The 20,365-nt window shown below is 34.0% G+C and overlaps 1 protein-coding gene across 1 annotated transcript in view; it reads right to left on the reverse strand.

The window, feature by feature from the left end:
- The window catches only part of LOC129224960 (adenylate cyclase type 2-like), a 103,149-nt gene that overhangs the window by 9,879 nt on the left and 72,905 nt on the right, over positions 1–20,365 (reverse strand). The window contains exons 20-24 of the mRNA XM_054859506.1: positions 17,443–17,616; positions 16,121–16,123; positions 8,203–8,349; positions 5,913–6,002; positions 5,080–5,088 (exon numbers count right to left, since the gene is read on the reverse strand). Of these exons, the coding sequence (XP_054715481.1) occupies positions 5,080–5,088; positions 5,913–6,002; positions 8,203–8,349; positions 16,121–16,123; positions 17,443–17,616 (423 nt within the window). The remainder of the gene's footprint in view (positions 1–5,079; positions 5,089–5,912; positions 6,003–8,202; positions 8,350–16,120; positions 16,124–17,442; positions 17,617–20,365) is intronic.

The raw sequence follows: 20,365 nt of genomic DNA on the forward strand, positions 1-20,365 counted from the left end.
CTTGGAAGGAGAATTCAAATAATTAATTTAACATCCGAAGGAATGAATGAATAACAGGGCTGTACCGTATGAAAAGGAATACTCCACCGTTTTAAGGCACCAAAATTCAATATTTGCTCAAAATTGAAAACTGCGTACGCTTGTTTTGAAGTTACGAGCAGGGCTGAGAAGTCGATAAAGGAGTCTGAGTCGGTCAATATCCCTTCGACTCTGTGCTGCCCTAGTTGCGAGGACATTGCATGGTTCTAAGAAACAAGTTTCTTCAAATGCAAAGAAATTGCAAGCATGGTACGAAAATAATTACCGTTGTGATTGCTCGTAGAAGCTGACAACGCTGAAGTTGAATGACTGAAAAACTAATTTAAAAAAACAATAATTAAAAAATAATAATAATAATTAATTAAATAAATAAATTAAGGAACTAAAAATTTGGTTCTTCACAAAGGGAAAAAAATCGGACGAAAGATGGAAGCCATTCGTCCAAATGAATTTTGTCTCTTTCGGTAGTCATTAAGAAGAGAGAAAAGGTTTTGGGTGCAAACTGCAATAACAGTAATCACTGCATACCATTATCTGTCCGAATAATTGACTTAATATATATTCGTCGCCGTACTACATATCGCTCGTTTGGAATCAGAGTGCCACAATACGAAATTTTTATTTTATTTTATTTATTTTTTTTCGTTAAAGGCTTTCAAAAGATGTTATCTTCTTTGGAAAATAATGACAGAGTTTTTGTTCTAACATTAACCACTGGAGAGCACGGCAAACTTACTTTTCTTAATGCAAATTGCCTGAAAAGTTGAACTTAAAACGCTTCTCCTGTAAAATTTCATTTCTTGGTATTGTGGCACTCTTCTTCCAAATGAGCAAAATATCTTTATCTTTACTAATTATAAAGTTGAAAGTCTCTCAGTCCGCATCTCTCTCTGTCTGTCAGGATCTTTGTGACACACATAGCGCCTAGACCTTTCGGCCGATTTTCATGAAATTTGGCCCAAAGTTAGTTTGTAGCATGGGGGTGTGCACTTCGAAGCGATTTTTCGAAAATTCGATTTTGTTCTTTTTCTATTCCAATTTTAGGAACATATTATCGAGCAAAATTGTCATAAGATAGACGAGTAAATTACCAAGTTATCATAACGTGGAACCGTAACATGGGTAAGCCAATTGGCGAGAAATTCATCATACATTATTTGTAAATATACAGGCGAACCAAAAGACCTTTTTTAATTTTCTACAACGAGCAAAGCCGTGCGAGTGCCACTAGTACACAAATAGACAGATCAATCATTTTAAGCCAGATGTAACTAAATTTTTGTACTCTAGACAAAAAAAAGTGCAAGTTTTAGGTACTTAAAATGCTTAGTTTCGTGCTTATTTCAGTGTTTTTTTTTTCATGCGTATGATTCGGGGTCTAATTATATGCATAAAATATTGTAACGGCTTAGAACTAATTTCGTTCTTTGAAGTGGTCATTTAAAGTTACAAATCTGTGTGATTAAGTTCAGCTTTTTCAAAGTTTCTGTTGACTTGAAAAAGTTAAAAACCTATGGATTAAATCAGAGGCAAAAAACAAATGTTTGTCTGCCTCAATGAAATGATAACGGAAGAAAACCCAAACACACATAAATTATGTTTTATCTTTTTCACGTGACCCACGAAGTTCGTCGCAAGTGAATTTCGAAAGTATAAAGAATCACGTTTGTTGTGCCTCAATCGTTATAAAACATCAGCCTGCTGAACAAACTTGGCTTATAGAGTCGCCATTAAAAGCGGCCATTGTTCCAAGAAAGATCAGCAGCTTTGTTTGTCTTCTAAACTTAAACGGACTGTATGACTTAACATAAACTGATTTTATTTCCACTACTAGTAATACAAATAGGTATGATTTCGGTTGTGCTAAATGCTGTACCCAATTTCGGACCTTTTCATAATCCATTTTTTTTTTTTTTTTTTTGTCTGTTAAAAAACCGCATCTGGAGCCGCGTAGCTTTTATTGGCATTTCTCGCAAACTGCCTTAATGACCTTTTTAATGGGGTCGTTTCCAAAATTTTAAAAGTATTTTTTTCTGAAAGAACATGCTTAAAAACATAGGATCTGACCATTTTTTAAATAATTTGTTTAAGTTTAATATTAAAAAAAATATATTACTTGAATCGGTGTGCTTTCATTGTTTAAGCTTCTGCCGATGACATCACAAATGATGAAATGACATTCAGTGTTGCCATTCACAGAGCAAAATATTTAATTCTCATCTTTACTCACGTGTACTGGCAACGATATGGTTGATAGCAAGCGTAGAGCGCAATGTTAATTCGCTTCTTGATTATCATAACGTGGAAACGCGATAGAAAGATGCGCCAAAGAGCATCATTTGTGACCTCATCAAGGCCACGCCTTGTTTGAAAAATTGGACATTTTAAAAAATTAACTAAAAAATAACTGTTGGGAAAATAAAAATATTTTCTTGGTCCATGTTTTTTTTTCTTTTGGTTATTCTATCAATTTCAGTGACAAAAAGTACTATTTTTGACTGAAGGAAACAACCCCATTGTTAGTTGAATAAAATATTCATTTGGTGAAGTTTGGCAATTTTCTTTGTTTTGGTTAACCCAAGAGATTTGTTCATTTGTGACCTCTGGAGCGAAATTATTTTTTAAGAGAGAAAAAATGTCAAAATTAGGGGGGGGGGGAGTAACTTACCCAATGTGTAACTCCCCACACTTTCCGTTTTTTTTTTTTTTGAAAAAACTGGAAACAATCCAATTATAAACAGATATAATAGAATACAATGGGACAGTCCCATCACTCTTATAGATTTATCACTCGTTGTGCAAAATACCCTGCATAGAGTCCAAAATCGTTCGATTTTTGTCACCCTGTCCGTTTATGAGCAGAAACGAATTTTTAAAACACAATCTCCAAATTCGTATGTTCGGTGTAAACTCGGAAACTACCGGACTGATTTCGTTGAAATTTTTAGTTTGTTTAGGTTAGTGGTGTGAAGGTTTATGAATCGAAAAAAAAATCGATGAATAGTCCTTTTTTATCCGAAGTTTAATTGTTTGACTCAAAAATGGATCTTTCCACTCGAAATAGCTATCGTATAGTTTCGATTTTTTTTTCATTCAAAAGAGCGGAAAAATGCACTTTTTGAACATTTTCTACCAGGGTTAGAATAATGGAGGCGATCAATTAACGAGGGAAAAAGTTATAAGCATTTTAAGTGAGAAAAAAAATCCTTTTTCCCCGACATTTGCGTCGTTGCAATTTTTGCTCAAATGTGGACAAATAAAATTCTTCAACTTGTCCTTCATAAAGGTTCTGCATTGAAACTGGAATCTAATATATATGAAGTTTTTGTTGGGTGTTTTTTGGAACAATTGATACTTTTGCTACCGTTCAACCGCTCAGTAGAGAAAACATTATTCTTAAAGTGTTTAGTCTGACTAAACTTTCAAACATAACGTCCTTGACGTTATGACTAACCAGTCTGAGAGACTACTGTTAGACGAGGCTGAGAGACGTCTGTTAGACGAAGGGCTAAGCAAATAAGTTTTCCAAACATATTTTTGAATGTGTTTCCTCCGATAAACTCGCATTTTTTGCACTGAAAATTGAACTCCTTGTAACCCCGTAATTCTTTTCTGGAATCTTATTCGCATGTTTGAGCGTTATGATGTTCTTGCTATTTTGTATATTTACCGTGCGAATTTAAATATTTTATTCACAGCAATTATTCTTTTAATCAATCATCGTCATATACGAGTATATAGGAGTTTTACTTTACTTCAGACAGAAAACAAATTGCTCTCTAATGTTTCTATTTTGCTACCTTAGCTTCTTGAGCCCATTCCGCCCAAGAGCAGATACAAGGGCGATGGTGGCGGTCGCCCTTTTCTTGAAATTGAAGGTCTTTCCACCGGCAATTTTTCGATGTTGAAGTTCAAGAAGCGCAATTTTCTAGGATCTTCGATGATGGTGGTAAGGGAAGGGGGAGTTGTGGCTCTCACTCGGAAATGTTTCGGAATTGAAGTCTTAAAAATGCAACTGTAGGCCAACGCAGATTTAGTCTAACTGTGGGGATGTTAAGAGGAGGAGATGTTCAGCAGTCTTCCTCCGAACATTTTTCAAAATTGAAGTCTTAAAAATACGATTGTAGACTATCTTTAGATAATAAAGGGTTCGGGGATTTCGTGCAATTTTGCGACTTTGAAACTCATAAAACACAATCTTAGACGACCTTCAATGTGCATTTGTTGATCGTAATCAGAACATTGAATGAATCGCCCTTCCCTTAAAATATTTCTGGATCCGCCCTTGCCAGTTTCATTTTAACTTTTACTGTACAAGTGACATCAATAATTTTGGTTTGTTCTCTAATCTATTTGTTTCGTTTTCTGTCTCTTCCTGTGAATCTTAACATACATCTTTTCATGCTCCTGCGAGTTATTTGAAACTTTTGCAGTTTATTTCCTTAATCTCCTAGGGTTTTTTTTTTAACCAAAATATTTTGAAGACAATTTTTTATACCGTAAAGTAGGGCTACTTGAACCCGAAATTTCATACTTTTTGCGAGTTTTACACTGAATGCTTTGTTAAACCCAGAATGCGAACTGATAACCTTGTTTTTACCACTTTTCAGACGTTCTGCTACCACCTAAAGCTTTTTTTAAGCAACAATTTTAGCTCTATATTTTTTTTTCTACTTTTAAAAATTGGGTTCACGTAACCCCGCACTGGGACTGCTTGAAAACACTCAGCAAATCCATTAGAAAAAAAAACTGTAAAACAGGTGGTGGTATCAAGAAGGACGAATGATTTTGAAAAATAAACTCAAAACGTACATTCTAATGAGCAAACTATTTATATAAATTGCAAATTATTTACATTAATTAATATAAAATCAATGTATACATAAAAAACATATTTTTAGTCAAACATAATTTCCCAAAAGAAACATAATCTAACTACATCTAAAACCAATTGAAATGCTCATTATTTAAACATTAGAAAGAATGAAAACCCATCAGTTTAATGGCTTGGGTGGATTTTTTTCTGATATAATTTAATACCTGCTCTTCCTAGCTACTAAATACTACAGGATGCCAAGGCTTGTTTTGTGAACGATCTTTAAATTTCCTTTTTAGACTTGATATAATTATGTCAAAATGGGCTGATGCCACTTTCTAAGACATTTCTCCGGAATTAGTTGAATCTGGACACAATTGTAATTTTTCCTCTTAATAATCCGCATTATTTCCTACTACAAGGGGTTCTCTTTTACTTTCAAACCCTTTTTATCCCCAGATCTGCAAAAAATAGGTATAAATAGTAACTAACCTCTTTATTTTAAAAGATTACAAACCTTACTAAACATAGTTTAGTGATGAAATGTGGTTTGGGGCTGTTTGAACGCTGGGTTCAAGTAGCTCCATTTTAAGGCAACCAGCGCACTTTTCCTAACTTATAATAGTTACTGGATTAATTATATAGCTATAACCTTAAAACACTGTTATTTTATTAGGAAATAGAATGCAAACATTAAACTATCTTGACCTTGATGATATCAGATGTTTCCATGAACTTACATGTGAAAGTTTGCAGACACTAAAAACATCTGTTTAGACAGCACAACCAACAATGCAATCACAACCTCAACCAGAAAAAGGCGGGAATAACAGAAACTTTGTTTCAGGCTCCAGCCTCTACCTAGTACAGCTACCTGTCACGGAGAAGGTTTTTTAAGTCTATACATTGAGTTATATAGGACCAGGGCCGATTTTAAACACTTTTTTCTCATGGTTCAAGTAGCCCCTTTTTACGGTACTGTTTGAAGAAAAATAATTTCTTAAGAAACTTTGAATCATTAACATATCACAAAAGTGTTTATTTTTGGTGTACTTACTTTTTGTGAATGAAGTCCACATGCTGCCATAAAGGTACTACCAATAGTCTTTATCTTTTCTATACATCCAAATTGTGTTTGGTATAGAAGCTGAAAACGAGAGGTTGTTAATCAAAACACATTTTTATAAACATTTGTGCAATGAGGTGCGAATCCAGAGAAGTGTCATGGGGGTCATAACACCCTTTTAAGTGTGTGAATATTTCATGGGAAGCTAAAAGTTAGTTCCAGCAATCAAATTGAAAATATCTACTACTTATTTATTCTTGTTTTGTACATATTCAGGGGCGCCGACTTGCAAAAATTATTGGGGCGGGGGAGCGGACATCACCGGAGGTTTAGGGGGTTATGTAATCCCTCGGACGTCCCCCCACCCCAAATAAATGTCAGATTTTTGTACCTTGAAAATGACATATTTTCTAGTGTGTATAATTTTAACAAACAAACAGTATGTGACATGGCGTTTTTGAAGTAAAATAATCTAAAAATTGGTTTACAAATTTTCTGGTTCAACTAGATCATGTCACTTATCTTAGTAAGAGATTGTTGTTGTTCTATTTAATGGGGAGCCGAGCAGTGCCGTAACTAGGCAAAGGCATTGATATAAGGTAGGACACTTGACTTAATGGAAGGGCATTCCCAGAGATGCCGACTTAAAAAAATGGGGGGGGGGGGGCAAATTTTCCGAATTTGGAATGAAAAATAGTGAGTTTTAAAGTTTTTTTTAAAGCATTTTAAAGTTACAACATTAGTACCCCGAAAACTCGACAAGTCTGGCACATATTTTTGACTTTGAAAAAAGGAAGAAATAAATACAAACACGCAGAGTAATTTCGTAAAAAAAGGTAATTTAATTTACGCATGTTTTTAAGACCAGTTGTTTTTCATTAGTGATATCGGCTAACATATTCAAGTGTAAACGTAGCCTCTCAACGTCTAGGTCATTATTGAAAAACCGAGTCTGATTTTTCAGAATTTGTTTTACCTCTGTTTAACAAAAGCAAGCACTCTTGTTCAACTGCAATGACATGTGTGAGTCCAGTTGATGTAAACCGCCCAATAATGCAAGATTACACCATTTCACAAATCTCAATGTAAAGTGCCTTGTAATACTACTCCTTTGGGATTTTGAAAGTGTGCGGTGAGCTGGCTTCATTGTTTGCATACTTCTTTGGTATACGTCGAATCCGAGGAAGCGAAGGATCACCATTTTGTGAAGGTTTTTCTTTTAAACACAATTCTCAAAAGTATTCAAAACTATCACGCCTCCCATTTAATATACAAATCAAACCCTCATATAATTTTTCCAGATCAGCAACACTTAGATGAGCGCTGCCCACCGGCAACAGATTTAACCCGTAAGTTCGCGCACTGGGACAAATTCCAAGTATGCTTTCAGCACCGTAACATCATCATTACTCACACCACTCATTTTCAGTTAACCTGCTTACTATCGTAATAGATATTTTTTTAAAATCATTACTGAATGTATTTTACAAGGTAAACTATCTTCAAACAAGGAAAATAAAAGATAAATTTATGAGTTTAGAAAGCATAATATAACTAATAATTTTCTTAATTTATTGGGGGGGGCTCTGCCCCCTCAAAAATATTTTTGAGGGTTCTCGGGCCCCCTTAAGCCCCGTGGAGTCGGCGCCACTGTACATATTAGCGCTCGAGTGGCTGATGGTCAACCACTGGCGAATCATCCAAATTAAAAATTGTGTTTGGATACTGTTTTTGTAAATTTATCGTCTGCTGTGTGTAACATTTAATTTCGCTATTTATTATCGTCTGCAATGTATTAAATTCTTCGTTTTATTTCATTTATTTATCGTCTGCGCTTTCTACTGTTTTTACTAATGTCGAGAACAAAAGAAGTGACTAAAAACTGGAGTTATTATGGTAGAAGAAGAATATACTTTTTGTTTCTTCATGTTGGCGGAGAGTATAATTTATACTGTTTACGTAATCATTCAATTAAAAGTCTTCTTTTATGAAAAGTAAGAATTTGAAAGAATTTGATTTTTATATACTTATACTTATTTATTGAATTTCCTGAAGTGAAAAAGAAGAAACAGCAATCATCTAAACTCTTTCGTTTGAATATGTTATCTGAAGCCCAAAACATCATCAACTCTTGAGAGTAAGAATTTTAAAACCATTGTTCAAGAGCTAAAATGGGTTAATTAGTTAAAAACTTTCATTTTAGCCAGTTAGAAAACATTTTTTTTAATAAATAGAAACTGAATATTTTCTTATTTTACTACCGAAATTGTTGTTGACTTACCATATCAAAATCGCAAATTATTTCGTTCAGAAGCTGAATGCACCGCAAACCTTCTTCATTTTCATCATCTTCGTAGTAAAAATCGGCGAATTTAGGAATAGAAGCAAATAGAACAGCTACGGAAGAACACTCCTCGTGATAAGTCGCCTAAAGAAATTGAGTGGACAAGATTACTTGAAACGTTGTTTGCAAAGCAAAACATCTGGAATGCGAACTTCTTAAATTTAAGTCTCTTAATGTAATGGTAACATTTAAAATGGCAATAATTTAACTGATGAAAAATCTTAACGGTCAATGCAAATTAAATTATGTTAACCTTTCACTATCCCTTCTGATCTGAATGATCTCCAAGGCAAAATCAGGTATTTTCAGCAGATCCTCTCTGTTTCAACCAAAGGCGCCCCGATTACAAGTCCCCTCCCAAGAATCCTTTTTCAGCGAATTTCGCAGACGATTTGACAAATGGGGAGACGATATTGCAATCTTGAGACTATTTTCCATTTTTTATATTATTTTTTAAGGATGTCTAACGTTTCTTCTCATCAGATGTTAGTTGCTACTACTTTATCATTCGGTAAAATTCCGAATTTCATTCGGTAAAATGATGACCCCCCCCCCCCCTCCTCCCAAAAATTTAAGTTCGGCGGGCCCCTGTAGCCGGCACTTCTAACCAGGGATCCATACGGGTATAGCAGAGTGAACTATGCTTTTTGGCGCATAAATCATTTGCACTCGTCTTCCCGTTATTAAAATGTAAAGTCTTCAGTCGGGTGACATTTTAAATAAAACGCCAAAGTTAGCGGAAAACGGAAAATTCTGGAAAAATGATCAGATGGTTAGTATCTTGAATATTAACGAAATTACAGCGACTATTCTAAAATAGTTCATTTGTTCATTTCTAGTTTAGTGTATTGCAATACTCCCGTATGATTTTCATGCTTGGTACAAGAACAAGCCTGAGTTATTACACACTTGGCCAGCTCCATTTCAAACAATTTTGCAATTTAATTTTTCGCTGAAGGTTGACAACTGTACATGATGCACAAGATTCAAGCTCCTGAAATGTCCTTGGTACCACTACTTTGTATACTTCTATTGTAAAAAACGCAGTCGAAAATTTTGTACTGTGGAGTAAGTAAAATGACACAAAGTGTATAAAGTACAAATAAAAGCATTTAAAAAAGAGTTAAACTCAGCAAACAGCTGTTTCGGGGCTATCAAATGCAAACCCCTTCATCAGTGCACAAAAAGAAGAATGAATGGTTCACCAAAGCAAACCAAACGAGAGAAAAAACGAACTGATGTGTGCTTCACATGCCTTCCTTTTACTCCAATTAAATGATAATAGGGCCCCGGAGTAAGCAAAGAAACACTATAAATATTTTCATCCCAAGTTTGTTGCGAACCGAAGCAAAGAAAACGTATTGTACCAATAATTTTCCCATTGTTGGCAGTTTTAATGGGATTCAATGGTTAACTCTCTAAATGAGGCTAAATGAAAATCAGATTTTAAAAAAACCACCAAGTTGGCGACAAAACTTGGCGATCAATAGCTTAGCGATATATTGCGATGTGTTTGCCAAATTATAACACCACTTGAGTTTGCATTGAAATTAACAATGATTTTACCCCAAAAAGGTGTAAAAGACCTCTTTGGAACACTCAAATGCAACTAAAAGAGGAGGTGCACAACTAGACCTCACTAGAAGTGTACGTACTAAATTTCAACTTTCTAGGACATACCGCGTTTTTGACTTATGCGAGATACATACGTACATACACACGTACATACGGACGTCACGAGAAAACTCGTTGTAATTAACTCGGTAATCGTCAAAATGGATACTTCTTGTGTCTATACGTTCTTAGGCATATATCCACGTGTGGTCGGATTGAAAAAATATGCTCAATATTCATTCGGGGGCGAGCAAAATGGAAATTAAGGTCGATTTTTGAGTGGAAATTTTTTCATAAATACAATGCTTCCTTTTTTGTAAAAGGAAGTAAAAAAATGTCGTTTGGGTTTTAATTGGTGAATTCATTCATTCTTCTTTTTATGCACTGATGAAGGGACTTGCATTTGATAGCCCCGAAACTGCTGTTTGCTGAGATTTTAACACATTTTTAATGTATTTATTTGTACTTTATACACGTTGTGTCATTTTACTTATACACGGCTTTCCATGCTTTTATCATTTTGAAGTGAAACTTTTTATGTGAGGACTTTAAAATACAGTTGTGACCGGAAGTAACGTAGTTACTTTTCAGTTGTTGTCAAAAAGCAAAGAAAAATAATAGTAACTAGGGACTTCGCCCCTATTTGCTTCTCTCGCCAACCCCCGCCGAGTTAGCGAAAGAACAAACAAGACAAAAATTTAAACATGCTGCGAAGGAATGCACGAAAAGGATTTATCACACCATCTAGTTATTAAAATATCTTTTTGTGTTCTTCCATTTTGACTCTAGTAATACGTTTTAAGCCTACTTTCCCAGTAAAAGTCAGAGAAAGACAAAAAAAAAAAGCATGAAAGAAGGCTTGCATTTTGAAAATATTACAAAAAACAAAAATAAAGTCAAAAATAATAAATAAACATCGAAAAATTAAAAATTGAAAGTAGGGTATTGAGATAGGGAAGAATGTCTGTCGATCTGTCTGTCCCCCCCCCCCCCACCCAATAACTTTTGTGTGAATAGTCCGATTCGAACAATTCTTTTTTTTTTTTTTTTGTTCGAAAGATCTCGGCGAGGACACATCATTCCTACATTTCACATTTTGATTTGAACCATTTTTTGTTCAAGTTTGAACAGTTCAAAAAACTTAACATTAGCGCCTACGGGGAAATTCAAGGTAATTCCGAACTGGGAGGCGAATTTGCTTCAAACACACTTTGTAGGAAAAAGCTTTTGATGAAAAACTTGTATAAAATATCTTTTTGATTTGAACAATTTTCCGTTCGATTTTGAAGAGTTCAAATCCCTTAACATTAGCGCCTAAGGGGAAACTGAAAGTCAATGTAGATTCCGTACTTGAAGGCGGATTTACTTCAAACAAATTTTGTTGGAAATAGCTCTTGACGCCAAACTCCAGACTCCGACTCCGAGAGTTTAGGGGCACCTAACTCCGACTCCTGTGCGCGACAGTTAATCGGACTCCGACTCCCCGACTTCGACTCTAACTTCGTAGCTTTGGCAAAAATTTATACACGGAGGACAAATGACTGACTCCGATTCTGGATATTCGACTCCGACTCCTTTATCTCAAAATGAGATTGACTCCGACTCCACAGCCATGGTTTTAACTGTGAAATAAATATTGTTGATATGACTTGTTTTTATTTTCACGCTAAAGTTTTAATTTAGGTAATCAGTTTTCGGCGGATAAACTCGCAGTCACGTACAGTGTCTAACAAAAGTGTTCGTACACCTTGAAATTGTTTAGTAAAACCAAAATAACGCAAAACTGAATTCGAATATGAAGTCCAATTTTTTTTCACACCCCTTCTGAATAAAACCCAGTAGTTTTTTTCAAAATATTGCCAGATTTTATTTTTGAAATTTGTCAAAAAACGAAGAGACAGAGAAAAAATATGCCACAAAAGTCATCGTACGCTGAAATATTTTCGAATAAATTCATGACTAAAATTAGCATATGTGGTTTTTTTTTTTATTATTTTTGCATTGTAATGACACTGTAAAGTCATTTGCCTTTAATGTTTTGTTGATTTATTACGTAATATTCTGCTAATTGTTTTAAAATGGCAGGTATGCGTAGAAAACAACAAACACGATTCGAAATTTGATTTTTTCCCCCTCGCAATAGGCATAAATTAGTTTAAAATGTCTCTAAATTAGTTAATTTATACCATTCTATAGTGAAGTGCTTGATAAAATGATTTAAAGACAAGAATCGGATCGAAAACAAGGTAAGAAAAGGTCAATTGGTAACACATCTGAGTGCTGAAAAAGTTTCTGCAGAATAGAATGAAAACATTTTATGTTTAATTTTCACCTAAAATTTTTCCTTAAGTTCTCTGATTAGCTGGATTAACGGGGACCTCTTCACGCAGAAATTTTCTTGTTCGTGCGAAAAACAGTAAGCTTACGCTTTCCGTCGTAAAATGAATGATAAATAAGCTCAAAACGTTTTGGAACAACGTCTTACTTATAGATGAAAATAAATTCAATATTTTGGGTTAAACTGATGTATACTGTCAATAGAAGAAAAAATGAGGAATTTAATCTTAAGAACTTAGTTGGATCAGTTAATCAAGACGATGAAAGTGTTTTTGTGCGAGGGTGCATAACTGCATCAGGACTTGGAAATTTAGAATTTTTAGAAGAAATAATGAATCATGCTGTTCATTTAAATATTTCAAAAAATAATTTTAAATTATTAGCCCAAAATTTGGTCATCGTAAACAACTTTGTTTTTCTTTTTATCAAAATAACGATAAGAAGTACACGTTTGCGTTTGGTGCCTCAAAAGTTCTCCTTAAACTTAGAAATATCTCCTAAAAAGGCCAGATTTAAACTTAATGGAACATATTTGGAGATATCTGGCGGCTAGATTACGAAAATACATCATTGAAACGAAAAGCGAGCTAGAAACAATAAGACTCGAAGAGCGGCTGAACACTTACTCAGAAATTGAATTAAAAAAGAAAGAAAAAACAAAGAAAAAACAATGAAATCTATTCCGAGATGTTTAAAAGCTGTTGTTGATACTCCGTGATATTCTACTAAATAATAATTTTGTAAAAAGTTAGATTATTTACTCATTTTTTGACATTTTTTTCAAAGTGTACGAAGACTTTTGTGAGATAAAATTTCCGGCACTTTTTGGTTTTTGATTTTTAAAAAATTAAGTTTTAACGTTTCACTAAAAATTTCCATGTAGTTTTGTTAAAAATAGATCATAGAACTTATAATTAAATACCTATTCCGAAATATTGATTCTAACCAATGCATGGGACCTATTTCATTGAAAGTCGTAGGTGTACGAACACTTTTGGGAGCCACTGTATGTTTCTACATAAAAATATGCGCACACGATGTTTTTTTTTTTTTTTTTTTTTTTTTTTTGACAATTAAAATTATTTCTTTTAGTTGACATTTTATTGTTTTCATTTATTTTGGTAAGTGCATTAATTCATTTAAAAAATTATTTTTGGCAACAGAAAAAAAAGAAACGATTTTTTTTTAAATTTTTTTGATATGATGTATTTATTTTAATGAGCTTATTAATTTTAATTCTTTTTTTTTCTTTTTAAAAGTGGTTAAAGAATTTTTTTTAACTTTAAAAAAGTGCATTATTTGTTTTGTTTAAAAGGCGCGGCGCGGCTAATTTATTTGTTCGTTTATTCATTTATTTTTTATTTTTTATACGCCTCCAATTCTTTAGATGAGTAAGGCATATTTTATTCCTAGAAATCAGCTCAAAAGATTAAAAAATTATGTTTGAAACAATTTGTGATTTTAGCTGTTTTTGAGAATATTGATCAGATATTAGAAAGTAGATATTGGTATACGGAGAAGTAGGTTCGTTTAGTTTTAGACGGAACTTAATACCATTTAACCTTTTTTTTTTTTCAACTGTCTTTTTTTTTTATGATTGGGTCTACATTTCATATACAACAAAGCATCTAGCTCTTATCTACCCAATGCGACAATCGAGTTTATACATTTATGTCAAAGGAAAATCGTCTAAGTCTAAATTGAAGAACATCCCTATAAGTCTTCATTATTTATTCAACCGAATTGTGCTTTATTCTCTGAATGTCTCAGATTTTCTGCATTCCAATTTTCTCATTATTTTTTCGTTTTGAAAGCTGTTAAAGATTTTTTTTAATGGAAAAAAGTGTATTAGCTGCTTTGTTTAAAAGGTGCTGCTATCTTATTTGTTCGATTTTTTTTTTCCGCATCTAATTTTTTAGATGAGTAAGGAATATTTTATTCTTATAAAAATCAGCTTAAGATATTTTAAAAATATGTTTGAAGCAATTTGCAATTTTAGCTATTTTTGAGAATATTGATCAGGTACTAGAAAGTAGTATGGGCATACGGGAAAGTAGGCTCGTTTAGTTCTAGACGGAACTTCTTGTTTTAAATCCAAATTTGGCAGCAAGTTATTGATTTTAATCATGTCTTTTAATAAAATATTATAACAACAGACCGAGTTTTAAAGAAATATTAGAAACAGTGGATCACGTCTTGTCTGCACTAAGTCAAATATCATCTTCAATAACAACTTGTATTTTCGAGCAGACATAAAATGACCAAAACCATGAGCAGAACTCCCAGTTCGAAAAAGTTTACCGCTTAAGAACTAAGAAGCCAGGAAGAAAAACGTATATTTTTCCCTTAATCGTTTCTTCGGTGAAATAACTGTCCTGACAAAAATACATTTAAAGAGAAGTGAAGAAAACAGAGCTTCAAAACATGTATTTTAGCTCCCTTTTTTTTTTCGGATCATAACTCCGGAAGACACGAAATAGTTTTGTTTTTGAAAATTAAAGCATGGTTTTGTTTCTCAATTACCATAGTAACTCAGTGTACGAACAAAAAAATAAAAGTTGAGAATGAAACGTAGAATGTTTGTTCGTAAAAATCAAGTAGACTATTAGGCTGCATAGAAAAAAGTACATCAGATATTTAAGCTATTCTGAGCATTTTGTTTCGGCGAAGATGGATAAAGATAGCAAAAATAATAAATTATTCAACGAGTAAAAAAAATCACACTTAAAATTTAAAAAATCTAGTTCTACTTTTAAAGTTTTTTAAAAGTAAATCATAATATTCGTTTACCGATTTTAATTTTTAATGATTTGAAAAAAAAATTTAAACTAATCTACAAAATTATAAAATAAGAAAATTTATATTTAGTTACGAGCATATATGTACATGAAACAACTCATTTTGTCTTCAAATAAGCCTTGGTTAATTTGGAGCTTTTTTAAAAAAAATCGACAGACCTTAAGACCTTATATCTCGGTAACGGGAATCAATGGTAAAGATTTTTTGCATCAAAAAAGAAAAAAACCCGCCTCAATATGCTCTTTCGATTGCTTCCAATTTTAATATTATTTTCATTATTACACCATTCGTGCAATTCCAATTCCCTAGTTACAACATTTAGATGTTTTTAGTCAGGGGTTCCCAAAGTGAGCTCGGATGAAGTGGGGAGGGCTGCCCAAAGTGTCCATGGTATCAAATTTTGTCTTCAATGAAACAATAAGCAAATAGCAATAGCAGCTATACCTGTACAGGGTATTTCTGAACTCTTGGGCAAAATTATAAGGTGGGATAGTATACATCTGAACAAATAATATAATGGCAAAAATAAGGATCCCCAACGTCTCCCGAAGAAGATAGGCCCCATTTAAGTTTGGGGTTCAAAATTTCAAATCATCATAAAAAACGAAAAACTGGTAGAATCTTTTGCGGTTTTCGTTAAAAATATTCTTTTTATGAGTATTTTCTTGAAGATAAATTTTGAAGATGTAGTTTAAAAAATGAGCCGATAGAGGGCGCTTTGGACTTACAAACAACTATTTTTACCGCTATTTTTGAATCTCATTACATGTTTTCTAATGAATGGATTTAAACTTAAATTTTGAGTTTGAAATTTGAATTGTTGGGAGTGATAAAATAGCGAAAACTGAACTGTATTCAAAAATAGAAAAAAAATTGTCACAAAAAAAAAGTATTCATCAAGAATAAATTGAGTTGCAACTAACAAACTCGGCAGAAATGAAATTTGGTAAGAGATGATTTAAATTTCGTCGCCAGTGACGAAATTGTAAGCGCGCTAAGTGCATGCAAGATGTGCAGATAGGTACAATTGAAAGTGTGAAAGCTTGTGTCAAAAGGCACTTCACACGAAACTGTCGAGTTGTAAGAACGCTATTGTGACTAGGACGACCTTTTAGAGGTATACGAACAATTGTTCTACTTTTTAAAGAGACGTACAATAGGTCTCAGAGAAGCAGGTTGGTTTTACGCGCGTATCTGCTGCCACCTCGGCTGGAGCGATGTGGTAGCAGCTTAGTGTAGGTAAAGATAAAGGAACCACTCCATTGCGGTCGGTTCAGGCATTCTAGAAACAGAAATGAGCGCGAAGATCGCACATCATAAGAATGGCCACTACCGTATCAACAAGGTCGCTAACATTAGTTCCATGCTGTTTAACACCTTTGAAGAACCTGATAGTATTAGGAAAAACAATCCTGAGTAGATTGAAAGACGCTGCTATCTCGAACCGATGTTCCATTAAGATGAATTGGATTTTCGTCGATTGGATTTTCGCTGCATTTAATTAGCTGGGTTGTGACAGACAGGAGGCATGTTATCTTCAACGATGAATCCCGATTTAGTCCAAGGGGTCATATGTAACCTTTTTCACTCAATACAATGCCGTGTTTTGTCTTGTATAGCTGCTAGAGGAAGCTATACAACTTACGGTTTTGTAACCTTTATTGTGTCATAACTTCTTAATGAAACAATCTTTTGTTCTGAATTTTTAATCATTTACTTATCTTGTCATAGGCCACATTCATTTTAAGTTTAATAAAGATCGCTCCTTTCGTTCTGGATATGTTTTTTTTTTTTTTTTTTTGTGTGTGTGTGTGTGTGACAGAGTGTACTTGAACTTCTGAACACAGTTTAGTTTGCGCAACTTAATCATGCCTAATGATTCTAATTTTGAGCCGAAAATTTAAGTTTAAGTTCAAGCATTAGAAAAAATCTAATGAGATTCAAAAATAGCGGTAAAAAAATAGTTGTTCGTTACTACAAAGTCTGAAGTGCCCTCTATCGGTAGTTTTTAAACTACAACTTCAAAATTTATTTTCAAGAAAATACAGATAAAAAGAATAACTTTAACGAAAACCGCAAACGAATCGACCATTTTTTCCGTTTTTTATGGTTATTTGAAATTTTGGACTCTAAACTTTGATGGCTCCTATCTCCTTCGGAAGACGTTTAGGATCCTTATTTTTGCCATTATATTGTTTGTCATGATATCTTCTATCACCCTTTAAAGATTTGTCCAAGAGTTCAGAAACACCCTGTATACGTTTCGATTTTTTCCACAAAATTATACGAATGTGCACGCGTGATTCTTATTGATCTATTTCTACATTATACAAACAATAAATGACGGCGAAAGCCGTAAGAAAAATCCAACTCTTCAAAGGATACCATTTGGAACAGTTTGAAAAAACCGCTGTTTTAAGTTATTACCTCCACTTTTTCTGAATCGTCATCCAGCTGTTTGCTGAGGTAAAATTTTGCCACATGAGGAGGCAGAATATTGTAAAGCAGCATTCGGTTGAGGACTTCTATCGAACTAGCTTCTTCCTGTTCTGCTTTTAGTTGAACTTTCATCAGAAAATCGAGTCTACATACGTATTCCACCTGTAAAACAACAACATATTTCAGTTTCAACTACTTTTGAAAGTTCTCCTGTACTACTCATTAACTAAAACATTTTTTTGAATCGTTGAAAGTGATTCTCGAAGTGTATCGGAAGCCTACCCAGTCAGTTTCGTTTCGTGGGACAAGCTTTTTAGTCGGTGCCAAAAACAACACCGAATCATTTTGATTGTTAAGTTAATTGTCAACAAAGTTAATAATTTAAATACTGCACTTAAACAAGTGTAGAATTGGGTTGTATCCCATTTCTCATTCTTTTTTTTTTTTTTTTTTGAAAGAACATGGTCGAAAACTTGAGGTGAGTTTCTTTTTTTCTTCATTTTGACGTATTTTCTCTCTTAAAAAATCCTAAAAAAAGTTCAGTCACTGTTTTCATTTTCGCTGCCGACTTCACAAGTGAGCAAGTCGCTAGGGTTAATAGAACAAAGTTTTATGACACTGCCTTCGCCTAATGAGTATTTTGTAACAACTTTCGTTCCGCTAATAATTGCTCGCAGTTAAAAATCACCAAAAGGCGATATCTTGTCAGAAAAGAGAACCACGCGCTGTGATTCAAAATGGTTGTCTTTACTTATGTCGTCTCCCAAAGAAACATTTTGCTTTAGTTTTGCCAGCAGAGTGGCTGCCCTGGTTCGTGTTTCTAGTTTTATCAACTCGAATATACAGAAAATTATGAAGTTGCGCAACGATAACCCTCCAAGTTTTCCGTAAATGACTGCACCAATTCAAGATCCACACAATACGGCTCAACGAAAACAATGAAGTTTCAGAATCATCGCAACCAGGTAGCGGAACAATGTATCATTGAAATAGAACTAAACTCTGTTCACGGAAAAGATAGACTGAAAGTAAACATATATCCAGAAGGTTTGTCTCAGGGCTACTTTTGGGAATTTTTCTCTGGAATAAAAAATAATAATAATAATAAATCGCGTTCACGCCGTCTCTTCGGCACCAATTTGTTCTTGTCCGAACCAAACCAGTCGTAGAAGTCACCAAATGGCAGATTTATTTGTTTATTTCTAGTCTATCTTTCTTTGAGCCACTGGTGAGCCCTTGCTGGGTTTCAAACCCAGGCCCAGCTTCGTGAGAGCATTCGACTCTAAATATTTGAACTTAGGATATCATATGAAACAAGCGTGTTGAAATTTCACCACTAAAATACAATTTTCGTGTACCCCATTTATACTTCTCGCGAACCGACAGGGGTTCGCGAACCAAAGGTTGGCAACCGATGGCTTATGGCAGTGGTTCTCAATTTTTTTCACAACTGAGGTTCACTTGGTACCCTTCCGAATTCTAAACGAACCACATACGATAGAAATTATATTTTTACAGCAATTATATTAGGTGGAATGAGATGAATCCAAGACTTCTTTTTAATAAATTTTACTACAACTTCCGAAAAGTGCATAGATTAATTTTCACAAGCTGTTCGTGGACTACATGTAAATTGCTGGCGGACCACAGGTTGAGAATCACTGCCTTATGGTATGGGATGCGATTGGTTAACGTGGTAATGAGCCGCGTGTTTTTCTGCAAAAGAGGGATACAAGTGCTCAAGTCCCTATTTTATTTCCAAGAGAATTGCTAAAGTTGTCCAAAAATGGTTTGAAGAGATAAGGAGGAAGTGGGGCATCTTGCTTGGTCCACTCCAGTCTCCTAGCTTGAACATTTTCAACATTTTTGGAGGTATTTAGAATAAAAACTCCAGGCTTGATTTCCTCCCCCATCTACGATTTTGGAATTAGACGCTGCTCACTATGGAAGAGAAAGAATGGCTTCATGTTCCATTAAATGATGTTCATGATTTCTTTGAATTCATCCCACGTAACAAACAATCTGTAATTAAATCAAAGGGTTCTGCAAACGCAAAGTAATAAAGCTAATCTCTTATTTCATAGGTGTTCGTATTACTTTGCCATCCATCTAAAAATTACATCGTTACATTTCCTGTATTCATTGCAAGTTTAGTTGAGATTTAATTATATTACTTAAGATGAAAAACATGATCAAACACTAGTTCTCTGGGGGCAGGATTTTCGTATTCATGGGAGATAGCTGTCTGTTTGGCGCAAATTTATTGTACAAATTAGTGCCCTTTTGAGAAAATTTCAAGTTGAGTTTTTGCAAACATTTCATCAAAAGCGGAAAAATCTATTCCAAAGTATTAAGGTCTTAATCAACAACACTTTTTTAGTTGTACTTTTGGTCTTCTTCATTTTTTTTAATCAAACCTTTGTTCATTGTTTTTTTTTTCTTTTTTCTTTTTTTTTTGATTGAATCAAGTAATTTAATTTCCAAGTTTGTAGCTTCGGTGTCGAACTTGACAATTTTGGAGAAAGCTTTAACTTGACTTTTCTTGAACATTTACGCCAGCCAGGCCCGTCAAATGGGGGGTCATGAGAGGGCAATTGTACCCCTCTCCAGACTTTGAAAAATTAATGTATTTACTATTTACATATAAGTGAACGTGGTTTCGGTTGTTTTTTGGTATAACTTGCATTGCGTATATGCCCTTTGACATCCCCTAGGAAAATTCGAAATGACGATCCTGACCCTGTAAGATATGTTAAAACATGGAATAACTTTAAGATTTATTATTTTCAAGATCAAGATAGCTTAGAGCCTTCCAATGGCAACATGACCTGTGCTCTAGTTTCAACTTAAGACATTCTTAAGTAATTCGTCCTTGAAAATGTTCTCAAGTTGAGAACGAGTAATAAATCAT

This window comes from Uloborus diversus, chromosome 6 (genome assembly GCF_026930045.1).
Source record: "Uloborus diversus isolate 005 chromosome 6, Udiv.v.3.1, whole genome shotgun sequence".
NCBI classification, from domain to species: Eukaryota; Metazoa; Arthropoda; class Arachnida; order Araneae; family Uloboridae; genus Uloborus; species Uloborus diversus.